Genomic DNA, 12,458 nt, shown 5'->3' on the forward strand with positions numbered 1-12,458 from the left:
GATTAATATTTGCGTAGATCTGGTGGGGGTTAGGAGGTTCGAGGTTCAAGGTTAATGCCTGAGGAGTGCAAGTTTCTTTTGGGGGGTGATGAAAATGTTCTAAATTGATTCTGATGATGGCTGCACAGCCCTGTGAATACACGAAGAACCATTTAATTGGACAGTTTAAGTGGATGCATTGAATGGTATGTGAACTGTATCTCAGTAAAGTTGTTTTTTAAAGAAATCAAACCTTTAACAATATTTTCAAAATCCTATTTCCTTTTCGTCATGCAGCCAGATGGTGCCCGTCCCAGTACAGAATGTACCATGACACTGGAGTGCCAGAAAAATACCAACGTTCAATCTTCTACTGGCAATTCTTTTTTTGTTTTCTAGAAAAACCCATCTTCCAGTTGTTCAGCAGAAAACAATTTCTTTCTTTGACATTCAAACTATAATAGAAGAAGAACTTTTACCCATCTGGTAAGAAAGGAAAGATACGGTTTTTCAACATCAAAATCTGAGAAATTTTTCTGTCAATCAATTTCATCTTCCACATGTCCTAGTCCAATCACTGCTGCAAAAATTACCAACTTTTTTAAATTATGGCTTTTAGGTGATAAACTCCTGGAAGCAAAACTAGAAGGAAGAAAGTGGTTAGGTTTGGGGTAACAAGACTCCACGATGCCACATAGTAGCTATGTGGTCTTATGCAAATATTAAACTTATCGGGCAGTCAGTTTTTTAATCTTCAAAATGGGAATAATACCAGTTCTGCCAACCTTTCAAGGTTTTGTTTGGGATCAAATGGTATTTGCTACCAGAATATGAAGTTCACTACTATACTGCAAGCCAGAAAATCTGGGACACCGGGGATGTAGAATAAAATGAAATGTTAATAACTTGAAGGAGAGTTTCAGAAGTAATACAAGTCAAGAGGGAAATAAAATGAAAGGAAATACTCAAACTCGGGGAAGACGGGGGACATTTAACTTTAAGATATATAAACACAGGGGTATGAGAAAGAAATTTCATATGAAGTAATTAAACCCACCTTTTCCTTAGGATGTTTGAAACATTTTGTTATAAAAGTAATGGATTATCTACTGTTGTAATTATGATCCAGTTATAACTGCTGACAACTCCAGAGTCTAAAGTTGATGTTAAAATAGCATTTCAATCTTTATTTGCTGATAACCAAGCACTTCGATCAGCCCAGCAATCAGAGAAGTTAAACGGACTGGTAAGGATACTGAATAACAGAAGACAGTAACAGAGAAAAAATTTCCCTTTTAAAGAAAGGATACGCGTTTGCACGTATACGTAATGAAATGCATTTTCGTGACACCCATAAATCGGACTCAAAGTAATCGGGTTGTTAATGCTTTGGTCTAAATACCAGCCCAAGTTAGCTTTCCTATACTCTCTATTTTTTCAAACTCGGGCTCTCCAGTATTGTAGGAAAAATACACACAAGCATGCTAATTGGTGTTACGGCAAATATACGGCCCCACTTCAGCTCAGGCCCCATGGTTACTTGGAAATCATTTCTTGTCCCTAGTCTTTTCTTTCTTCTATTTCCCACAGCAGCCAAAAAGCAGCCATTATTTTTTCCCTCTGGGCCTCTGCTCGACCACCTCCAAGCCCCATCCTGTCAATAAAGAAAACAGAGGCCACAGAATGTGCTTTTCCTTCAGTCTCCCTTACGATTTACCTAGTGCAGCACCGTCCTTTATGCATTCGTGAGAACAGCAAACAATAATGTGACTCATCATTTATTAAGTATCTGCCAAGCGCCACACACTGGGCTAAATACTTTACTTATAATAATTACTTTAGATTCCACAAGAATCTTGTAACTATTTTTCGTACCACTTTGAAGAAAAGTGAAGCTCAGAGGGGCTAAATGCCTTGTCCCGGGTAGCTAACGAGTGCTAGAGATTTGAATTCAGGTCTGTCTACGGCAGCGGATCTCCACCTGTGGGTCGTGACCCACAGGAACTGTATGAAAAGGATGCCGCATTAGGAAGGTTGAGAACCACTGGTCTACGGCTCTGTCACCTGCATCTGAAAAGGGTTTAAGGCCTGTCCCAACATTCCCACTTTTACACAGTTACACCACAATTGATAAATTTATTTTTACTACTGTATGATCTTTCTTTCCTGATCAGTACTGGGAAGAAATATTTAAGTTAATACAATTAAGTGAAAAACATGGCTTATGGACTGTCATGATACATATTTACATAAATGTCTACAGAGTGTGCCAAAAGTCTCCCCTAAAGTTGCCATCCATAGGGAGAATGGGCAATTGTAGCTAAATAAACCTTCGCTTGCAAAATATTCATTACAAAGTTTTACAAAGAGGTAGCCAACATATAGAGAATATTTTGTAACTATTTTGCAAAATGTTGCAATGAATATTTTGTAAGTAAAGGTATATTTAGCTACAATTTTTCATTTTTCCCTATGTCTGGAGACTTTAGGGGAGACTTCTGGGGCACCTTCTGTATTAGTCACACTGATAAAATTTTTTAACAAAATACAAATAGATGATGTAGGTCTTTTTAAAGACATGTGAGTTGCAAGAATAATGGACTTCCGCTGAGTTTCCAAGAAAAACTCAAAATGCCAGGTTATGCTGATAAAAGTTATCATCTTCCTCTTGATGGTCATCTACCGAGCAGAAAAGAAAAATGAAATTTCCTGCTTCTTCCATTTTCCAGTAATTTCTCACTTTGGCAGAGGCCGATTCCCTCTCTAACACTGTCTCCTCTGTTCAGGGGTCCTGACAAATGCAGGCCCTCTCTGGCTTCAAAGAGTTTTCTCACATGACTTTTAATTAAAACTTCACCAGGTTAAGTCGTTAACGGCTCATGTGAAACCATTATGTGCTTCCCACATGGAGATTTAATTCCCCATGTCCGCATCACATCAGACTGTTTTTCTTTAGCAGTTAAGGATTAACTTCAATACTGCACAAGCCATGTAAACAAGGGCATGAGTTTATCTTGTCAATATTCTATCCCCAGTACTACACATTAGATGCTGAATTCACATTTGTTCTAATAAACGATGGCAAGAAAATAAGTTAGACAGCACCGTGCAACCTTTGGTAGCTGTTAATAAAAAGTTTCCCTGGAATAGTACATGAATTTGCTGTTTCAAAAATCATAAAGATTTCAAACTCCAGAGCCCATAATATCTTTAAGCTTTACTGTAAGATCTTGTTTTTACAACATCCCACTTCAACTTATTTTAAAGAAATTTTTTAAACCATTTTTCTCATTTCTTTTGATTCAAAATAAGCCAAATAAGGATCAAGGAATAATACATATGTTTTAAATTTACATGCATCTTTTTTATACAGCTAAGTCTATATCTTTAAAGCCTGGTTTCTTTTCAGATCAGAATGTAGCTTTCAAAATCCGAAAAGGATGTTACCTGAAGTTCATAAACAGCCTGCCAATCACTGACAGAATTCAAGAACTCCATGCATATTTATTACTGCATTCATTTTTAACAAATATTGCAAGACGACTGCACACAGTGTTGAGAAATGTCACCTAAATGCTAAAAAACCCTGCAAATACCAATTCTTAATGGTAGGTTCCTTGTCTGTCATTAAAATAAATATCAGCTTCTTGTCCACTTTCAATTTTGCTGAATGCCACCCACTTGTAAGTTAGCTGTAATGATTCAAAATATCCAATTATATTTTGCCTGTGATTTCTCAATTTGTATGCCATTTTCGCAAATCATGATTTCTATGAGCTATTTAATGTAGGAACTGTTTACAAACCTCCATCCGTCCTTTTGGAGATAACTGAAGGCTCCATCAACAACACTTGCAAAGAATTGCCCTCCTGTGATGAAGAGGGTATTCACGGTGACCAGTCGGCCTCTCAGATTGGGTGGTGAGACCTCTGCGATGTAGACCGGCACTGTCATGGAAGCGATGCCTACAAAAAAATAATGAGAAGTAAACAGGAGACTCGAGATTTCTGTTGATACTGGGGGCAGCACCTGTGTGTGGCTTAGAAAGTAGGGCGCTGGCCCCATATGCCAGAGGTGGTGGGTTCAAACCCAACCCTAGCCAAAAACTGCAAAAAAAAAAAAAAAGATTGATACTGGATTAAGATATGCACAAATATATATACATACGGACTTGGTTCTCTCTACTTTAAACAAAGATTTATCACGTATTTAAGGTTCTGTTTATAACTAATTTGGGGCCTACTGCAGACAAGTAAAGAGATACCGTATGTGAGATCCTAATCTCTGAGTATCATTTTTCATATTATAACTGGAAAAGAAAGGAAGTCCCTCTAAGGACCTAAGCTAGTGTTAGAAAGCGTACTAGAATACTTGGTGGTTTCTTAAGGACTAAAAAGATGAAAATGCTCTCTGGATAGAATATGATTACTGACATATTTTTAGTCTATATGGAAATGTAACCAGATGATAGTAAGGATAAAAATGACCACAGCACACATATTAACTATTCCCAGGCATCCTTTCCAGAAGCAGCACCATCACTTTTAATTGCTTTACTAATGAGAAACCCATATATTAAGTCACCATGTCTAATTAGCTAGCTGTGTGTTTCGAAATAAAATAGTTTTTAGGCTAAAAGTACATTGTGTTATGTTATCTTTACATTTTTTCCTATCTAAAATTAACGCAACAGTTTCTAAGGCAGTAAGTAGCTCAGCTAACATCTAACACAATCGCTTATGTGACTTTTTTTCTTTATGTAAAATTGCCCTTGCCTCACCCCCTCCAGACCTACTAAACAGAAAGCTACAGAGGTGGGGATAGAGCTGGCTCTTAAAAATCCTCCACAAGTCATCTTGAGGCTTATGGTATATTTTAAACACTAAAGTTCTATGGTACAGAACTTTGAAACAATTCAAAATGATTTCTTAAAGTTCCACTCTATGGGGTTACTTCCAATTTTCAGGTATGTCTGATTATTTAGTCTAAAACTAGGAACTGACCAATACTCAGCAAAACTTCAGTGAGGAAGAGGGGAAGTAATCAGGAAGTAATGCCTAAGAAAATGTAATCACTGAATACCCGGAGATACTAGAAATCTAGCCTTACCTTAAGCCTTACATCAGTAAGTGGCATGGCAGACCCATACAGAATTTGTATGTAATGAACTGATCTTAATGACGGCCAAAAAATGGTTTGTGTTGAATAGATCAGGGCTCAGCGACCCGGTGCTGTGTTTCTGTACGAGGGCTGTTGAAGGTACTGCTCACCACACAGCAGTTATCTACGGTCTCAGTAACTGCAATAGTTATACTTTTCTACAACTGATTATTGTCTGTTGACCACCAACATAAATCATAGCTTTCTTTCATTTTCCTCTTTATGCAGACAAAGAGGCCCACCTCCACCCAGTGTTCTGGACTTCATGGTAATTATTTTGTGAACTCAGCTCTCTCCTGATGACGTAATAGTCTGCACTTTTGCCTATAAATTTATTTTTTGTTCTATGTTTATTTGCCTTATTTTGCCTCTGAACAACACAAATAAATGAATGGACAGATAGACAACATTTATTTAAGTAATAACATATTTACTTCTAGAAAATTCACTATCTGGTTGCATGACTACTGGTAAGTAATCATTAAAGTTGGGCACAAGTCAAACCCGTAAGTCTCAGAATTACACCGGGTAATTTCCATCACTTTGCTACTTTAGCACCTGTCAACATAGAGAGATGATGAAAATAATCTTATGATTGCATGCGTCTCACAGAATAGAAAGCATGCGTTAGCACAGGCTGCGTGAGTAGTCTTTACAATGAAATCATCACCTAAGCTGCTGAAATTTCCAACTGACTACTAATCAATTTAATTGCACAGACCACCCGAAAATGCCCTTCATCTTCCTTGGAAAGAGGAAGCATTTGCTGTAAATGTTGACAAGTTAATTGCAGATTCCTTTTAATTCTCTTACTATTAGAACATCTCAAACTTTCCAAAATCAAACAGTCATTTACTATTTGGATTTCTTTTTCTGCTGTGGCCTGGCTGTAAACAGGAATTTGGATGCTGTTTTTAGCCAGCAATCTTTAGTTAGCTCTCTAGCCCATAGAATGGAGCCTGGGAAATCAGGATACTGTTTTAGGCAGCAGATCTTTGTCACAAAACACATAGACCTTATTTGATGGGAAGTACAGAAATATCTTCAGGCCCTAATAAAGGGTGATAATTTAAAATAAACACCAAGCAGGGCGTGGTGGCTCACACCTATAATCCTAGCACTCTGGAAGGCTGTGGTGAGTGGATCACCTGAGTTCTGGAGTTCAAGAACATTCTAAGCAAGAGCGAGACAGCATTGAGCACTGAGGTCGGTGCACATAGTCACAGCTACTCAGGAGGCTGAGGCAAGAGGATCACTTGAGCCCAAGAGTTTGAGGTTGCTTTGAGCTCCAATGACAGTGTGAGATTCTATCTCTAATTCATTAATTAAAATAAATACCATAGTCTTGAAATGTAACAGGCACTAACAGAGGGAAATAATTGAAGACAGAGTCAGTGGATTTAGAGTTGGAAAGGTCCTACAGGACCTTCTGCCCAGTGAGCGCTCACACTGACTTAACACTGGTGCAACTTGTGTAGTAGGCAGTAGATATCTTACATGGACTGATTAATTTAATCCTCAGAACATCTCCTGAAGGACATGTTATTATCTCCATTTTGCAGAGAAGGACCTTGCTCCAGGTCACATGATGAGTTAAGTGGAAGAATCAGAACTTACATCAGACAGTGAGATTCAAAACTCGAGTCTGAAGGCCCAAATTATTGACTGATCATCATAAATGAAGCTGGGTTCTGGAACCAGTGGGTTAAGTTTGGACATCTTACTTAACCTTTCTGGGGCTGCAATCCCTCCTTCCTAGGGGTTGAGAGGATGCAGTGAGGTAACAGAGTAAAGCATGTAAAATTGTGCCTACCATACACAGCCAGTCCCTATCAGCAACCATCAGATCCAAATGGAGGTGCTGGGATTCTAAGGATGCATATAAATAAACAAAATAGGGTTCCCTGCTATGAAGGAAGCAATACACAAGCCCTACTCACAAAAACACACAATCAAATAAAAAGCTTCAAAATAACGTGGAAGGGTCATAACAAAGCTATATGCGGGGTTCTAACTTGTGATGTGACAATGGTCAGAAGGTAGCTAGGAAAGTGTTTGCAGACAATTCTGTAAAGAATAGCATGAGCTAAAAACCATGAAATGAGGACAGGTGTGGTGGCTCACGTCTATAATCCTAGCACTCTGGGAGGCTGAGGCAGGTGGATTGCCTGAGCTCAGGAGTTCGAGACCAGCCTCAACAAGAGCGAGACGTAGTCTCTGGTAAAAACAGAAAAACTATCCAGGTGTTGAGGACACCTATAGTTCCAACTACTGAAATACAAGAAGCTGAAGCAAGAGGACTGCCTGAGCCCAAGAGATTGAGGTTGCTATGAGCTACGACCCCACGGCACTCTACCCAGGGTGACAGATTGAGACTCTGTCTCAAAAAAAAAAATTTGAAATGACATGGAGTTTTTTCAGAGATACATAGAAAGTATGAGGCAGAATACATGTGGAGATGAGAAGGAAGTGACAGAGAGAGTCCACACCGTGAAATCAGAGTGTTTGCTGAATACTGGATCTGTGCTGAGCACTTTGCAGACCTGTAGGAGAGATGACCTGCTGGCCAAGTGTGATGGGTGTCATCAAGGGGAAAGTGTGGAACCTGAGCTGTAGCAAAGGACTGGCCCCCCCGGGAGGGGACAGAGGGGCCCTGGATGATGGAGTCATATTGAGGCTGAGATCTGGTGAATGAGGAACCAAGATTTGGGTTGGGGGAAGGAACGCAAGGCAGTAGTGAGAGATGGGAGGTCCTTCAGACAGTCAGACCAGCTGAGACAAGGGCCCAGAGGCAGGAGAAAAGAGGAGATAATTTTGGAAAGATGGGCAGGCACTAACCAAACTACCAAGGATCTTAGAGGTTCATGAAGGACATGGCGCTCAGAAGCCTTCCAATAGAGTCAAAGAGGAACATGGACATTCAGATTTCACATTTGGAATATAGAAACTGTATGGAGACAAGTACAGTGGTGGCAGTGGAGGCTGAAGGAAATGGAGAGATCTGAAAATCATGTATTTAGTATTTAGGCCAAGGAGAATCTGAATGGGCTGTAAGGGGTAAAGAGAGGATGATCAGATCTCTAGAGTAAGCAAATAGGACACTCTGCAAAAAGATATGGAACACTAGAGGGAAAAGCAAGTTTGAATGGAGGATAATAAGGTCAAGTTGTGGACGGAGTCAAGGTGCTTTGTGAAATACCCAAGCAGAGACTAGGCAGACGGCTCTGTAGGTGTGCTAGGATACAGACTGTTCACATGTGAGTGTTCCCACCCTCCCTCTCCCCTGCTACCCAGTAAAGGTTTTCACCAGGCCAAACCTCTTTCTGCCCTCATCTTCCAGGGAGGATTTGGTCTTTGTCCGCCTAGTTCTTGAGTTCTTAGCCTGCTAAGAAAAACAACAACAACAACAACACCATTCTCTTTCAGAGAAAAGAGAATCATGGGCAAAGGACCTGGTCTGTGGGGAAAAGTTTAAATGACAAAAAGGTGGGAAAGAGCTGAGAGTGAAATGCCCAGGGTCACTCTGGAGAAAATGGGAGCCTGTAATAAAGGGATTCAGCCTGGACTGGGGAGACCGGAGATTACTGAGACCTTAAGAGACAGTGCTGAGTTACAGCCTACATGCTAGTATATTCTTCGAGAGACGCTAGTATATTCCTCAAGAGACACCAGCTAAGAGCAGTGCTGCTTTCCAACTGCTTTTAGTTTCTGGACTCTTATTTCTTTAAATGGGGCTTCAAATTAAGACTGAGCCTCGTAAAGCTGGGAATTGGAGAAGTAACTGGAGCTAAAGGGTGCTTCTATGTGGACGATACATATAACTTGAAACTATAGGAATGGATAAGACCAGTCATGAATGGAATATGAAAAGAAAGCCTACAATAGAATTCTGGAAAAGTCCAATACAAAAGGCAATGGGGGCAGTGGGAGGGGGAATGGAGAAGAAAGGTGACCATCCAGCATGTACCTTACCCCTGAACACCCTGTCATTTCCAAAGTCTTCTTATGTTATCGTTTGGTCTGATCATGTAAAAACCATCCTGTCAGTAGGTGGGCAAGACAAGATATCATTCATTATCCCCCTATAAAGAAACCCAGTCCCGGGACAAACAGAAATGCTCAGAAAGACACACGGCAAGTTAATGTCCAAGTGGGTCTCAGAGATTTGGGTCCTCTGACCTTTGTAATATGCCATCCAAGGACCAAATGCCATGCTTCCATCCAGAACAGAATCCTTTGGAAATATCTCAGAAACATTTTATTTTTGACTCTGTTACTTTAGCTAGCACACATACATTTTTAGAGGCAGAAGAATCTTCTCCCTCCCCTGCCCCTATTGCCTGCCATGGGTCTTACTAGCCCAGGGTGTCAGGTTAAAGAGTGCAGACCACAAGGAAAGAAAAATGAGAACTGAATATATAATTGCATCAATTTGAGCCAGGTAACTTTAAACCCATCCAACTGCTTTATGAAACTGGGAAAGAAGTAGGATTCATACTCAACTGACATCTGTCCAATCAGACCTTGTTAACTCACCTCATTAATAAAAGCAACCTGTGCAAACCATAATTTATGAATTTCTAAACACGAAGCCCACTTTTGAAAGGCTATGTAACCCCAAAATCTCCCTTCCACTTTGGGGAAATGAATGTAATTTTGTTCCTAGACAAAGTTCGCTGTTCTAATGAAGGACAGTTAGGTCAAACGGCCTGACTTGAGGGGCTGTTTTGAATCTCAATTATGTACTTGTATAACTCAACCCTAGAGTTAAATAAACCACAGGAACATTCAAATAAATAAGCAAGAACTCCCCATTATTCACCTAATTTTAATCTGTTGTGAAGAAAGACAATATTATCAAGGCTAACATCTGTAACCTGAAGATGGTATATGACATTCTCACAATTAAGAGGTGCTTCGCTAATGGATGTAATGAATGATAGTTAAAGAGAGTTTTATGAAGAAAATTTGATTTCTTCCCTGTCCCACTCACTAGCCAAATAAATGTCTGATAAAGAGAATACAAATTCCTAAGAGTCCACACTAAATGATGAATTGAACTTAACCAAAAGAATGTCAGTTCCAGTTAACAGCTTGTTAAACATGACCACAAAGATCCACGTCAGTATTCTTGCCTACTATTTTTTAACAGTTCAACTTCTTACGAGATTATAAGATGTCAAGGAAGACTGTGATCTCGCCTGGCTGGAGGAGCTGCACCAGAAAACCACATCTCAGCCACCGTGGTGCAACTGAATTCACACAGCACCGTGCTACCAAGGTGATTCACCGCTGAGACAGCACAAAACATTCTTAAGAGCAGAAGTTGGCTTTCAAAAACTGCTGGAAGCCCTTTGAAAGGCTTGAGTCAGAAGTATAAATAATTTCATATCCAAATAGCATTAGAAAATCCTGTTGAGATGGGTAAATACCCATGAATCACAGCTGTCTCTCAGCATGATAAGCCAGGCACCAACTAATTAGCTTCTCAGAAGCACACGAAAATACCTTTTAATAATAACCCTTCTTCTACAAGAAGGATTGTGATGTCCTAATTTCATTCTGTAAATTAATGTTTTATCATCTCCAAAGAAAGAATTTTAATGAAAAGAAACAGAATCTGTCAAAGGAAACAGTCTCCTGACTGTAGTTGTCTGGGTTTGACTTTCTCACCCAGGGCTGGGATATTTGCATTCTGCAAAGTATCTCCATTCACCAGGTTGTTAACAACTTAGAATTTGGCTTCTATTTTTTTTTTCTTTTCCTAGTGAGGCTTAAGAAACTCAGAAAAGATGGCTGGGCAACTTCCAAGAGCACTAAGCCCCAAATACAACCCCAAATGCCTATAAGCGGAAGAGTCAGTTTATGAGAAAGATTATCTCTCTGGGGATAACTAGCAAAGTTAACAGTCTACAGTCTTACAGAGTTCTGAGTCAAGTAATACAAACACGTCATCAGGCTTCCCACTCAGAGCAGCCTCTCCTGGTCCAGAATGACCTCTCTCGTTAGATTACTTGAGAATGTTCTTTCAACCTACCCATGTCCTTTTGTGACTGGTAACATCTCAGTAGAGTCTGCATCACATCTGTTTCTCAAAGCTAGACTGCAAGCTTGTTAATGGAATGATGTTTCACATTATCCTCTGGACTATAACGCACCTAAGTGTCAAGCCTAGACCCGGGCAAGGAGTTAAGCATTTACGTTACTGATCAACTACGGAATGCATATACAAAACCCAATTCTTTTAAATTAGTGTTAACTGGTTTTAAACTAACAATGGTATTCATTAGAGAAAATCTGATAACTACAGATGAGAAGGTGAATAAAAATAGCCTCCAATCACCCACAATCACTGTTTTTTGTTAAATAACCTTTTTAATTTTAGAACAGTTTCAGTTAAACAGGAAAACTGTGGCAACAGTATATAGAATTCCCGTAAACCCCATCCTTGCGCCCCTCCTCCAGACGCTGTTTAAATTTGGTTATAATTGTCAGTATTTTTCCATAAGTCTGTAGCTTTCTTTCATTAGATTGCAAACATTTCCCTCCACTTTAAAATATTCTTTCCCAAAAGGGGATCACAAACTTCTTACATAAGTAAGAAGGTCTAGGCTTGACACTTAGGCATGCTATAGTTCAGAAGATAATGTGAAATGTCATTCCATTAACAAACCAAATGTAAGATACTAGGTATTAAGCTGCTTGCACAAAAACCAAGGTGCAACACTCACTCCACAGACTGAAAACAAAACAAAACAAACCAACCAAAACCTCAGCCAAACCAAACTCATGCCTACAGAGCCGCATGCAACAGATGTGGGTTTGGCACCCTTGTAGTTTAAAATCATTTTAAGTAATAGTATGACAGTCCAGTATTCAGATACAAGTAATTTATGTCACCATTCTTTCTTGTTCCACCTTTAAGTCTGACATACATATGAAAATGGGAAGGGCACACCTTCCAGCTACCAGAAGTTCTATCACTTGGGAAGAATATGAATTAAAGGCTCCCACCCTTGGGGAAGGCTATAACTTTCAGAAATCGGAAGTTCAGATTTGGGGGAAGAATATTCATGAATTAAAATAACTTATGGTAAGTCTCAAAGAATAAGAGCGTCATAAAAAGAAGTATTCTTGCAACACATGGATAAAAAGGCAGGAAAAAGAAAAACACAGAGAAAAGGGAGTATTCCTTGCTGGAAAGAGAAGGCAAATAATGACATTAATAGATATTCAGGCTTGGTGCCTATAGCTCAACCGGCTAAGGCGCCAGCCACATACACCTAAGGTGGCGGGTTCGAATCCCCAGCCCAGACCCG

General features: G+C 39.6%; 1 protein-coding gene across 1 annotated transcript in view; it reads right to left on the reverse strand.

Annotated features, from left to right (window-relative positions):
• Nucleotides 1-12,458, reverse strand: part of SLC2A13 (solute carrier family 2 member 13) — a 349,721-nt gene that overhangs the window by 282,311 nt on the left and 54,952 nt on the right. Inside the window, exon 2 of the mRNA XM_003793533.2 lies at nucleotides 3,785-3,944. Coding sequence (XP_003793581.1) covers nucleotides 3,785-3,944 — 160 coding nt within the window. The remainder of the gene's footprint in view (nucleotides 1-3,784; nucleotides 3,945-12,458) is intronic.

This window comes from Otolemur garnettii, unplaced genomic scaffold (genome assembly GCF_000181295.1).
Source record: "Otolemur garnettii isolate 467f Iridium unplaced genomic scaffold, OtoGar3 scaffold00070, whole genome shotgun sequence".
NCBI lineage: Eukaryota > Metazoa > Chordata > Mammalia > Primates > Galagidae > Otolemur > Otolemur garnettii.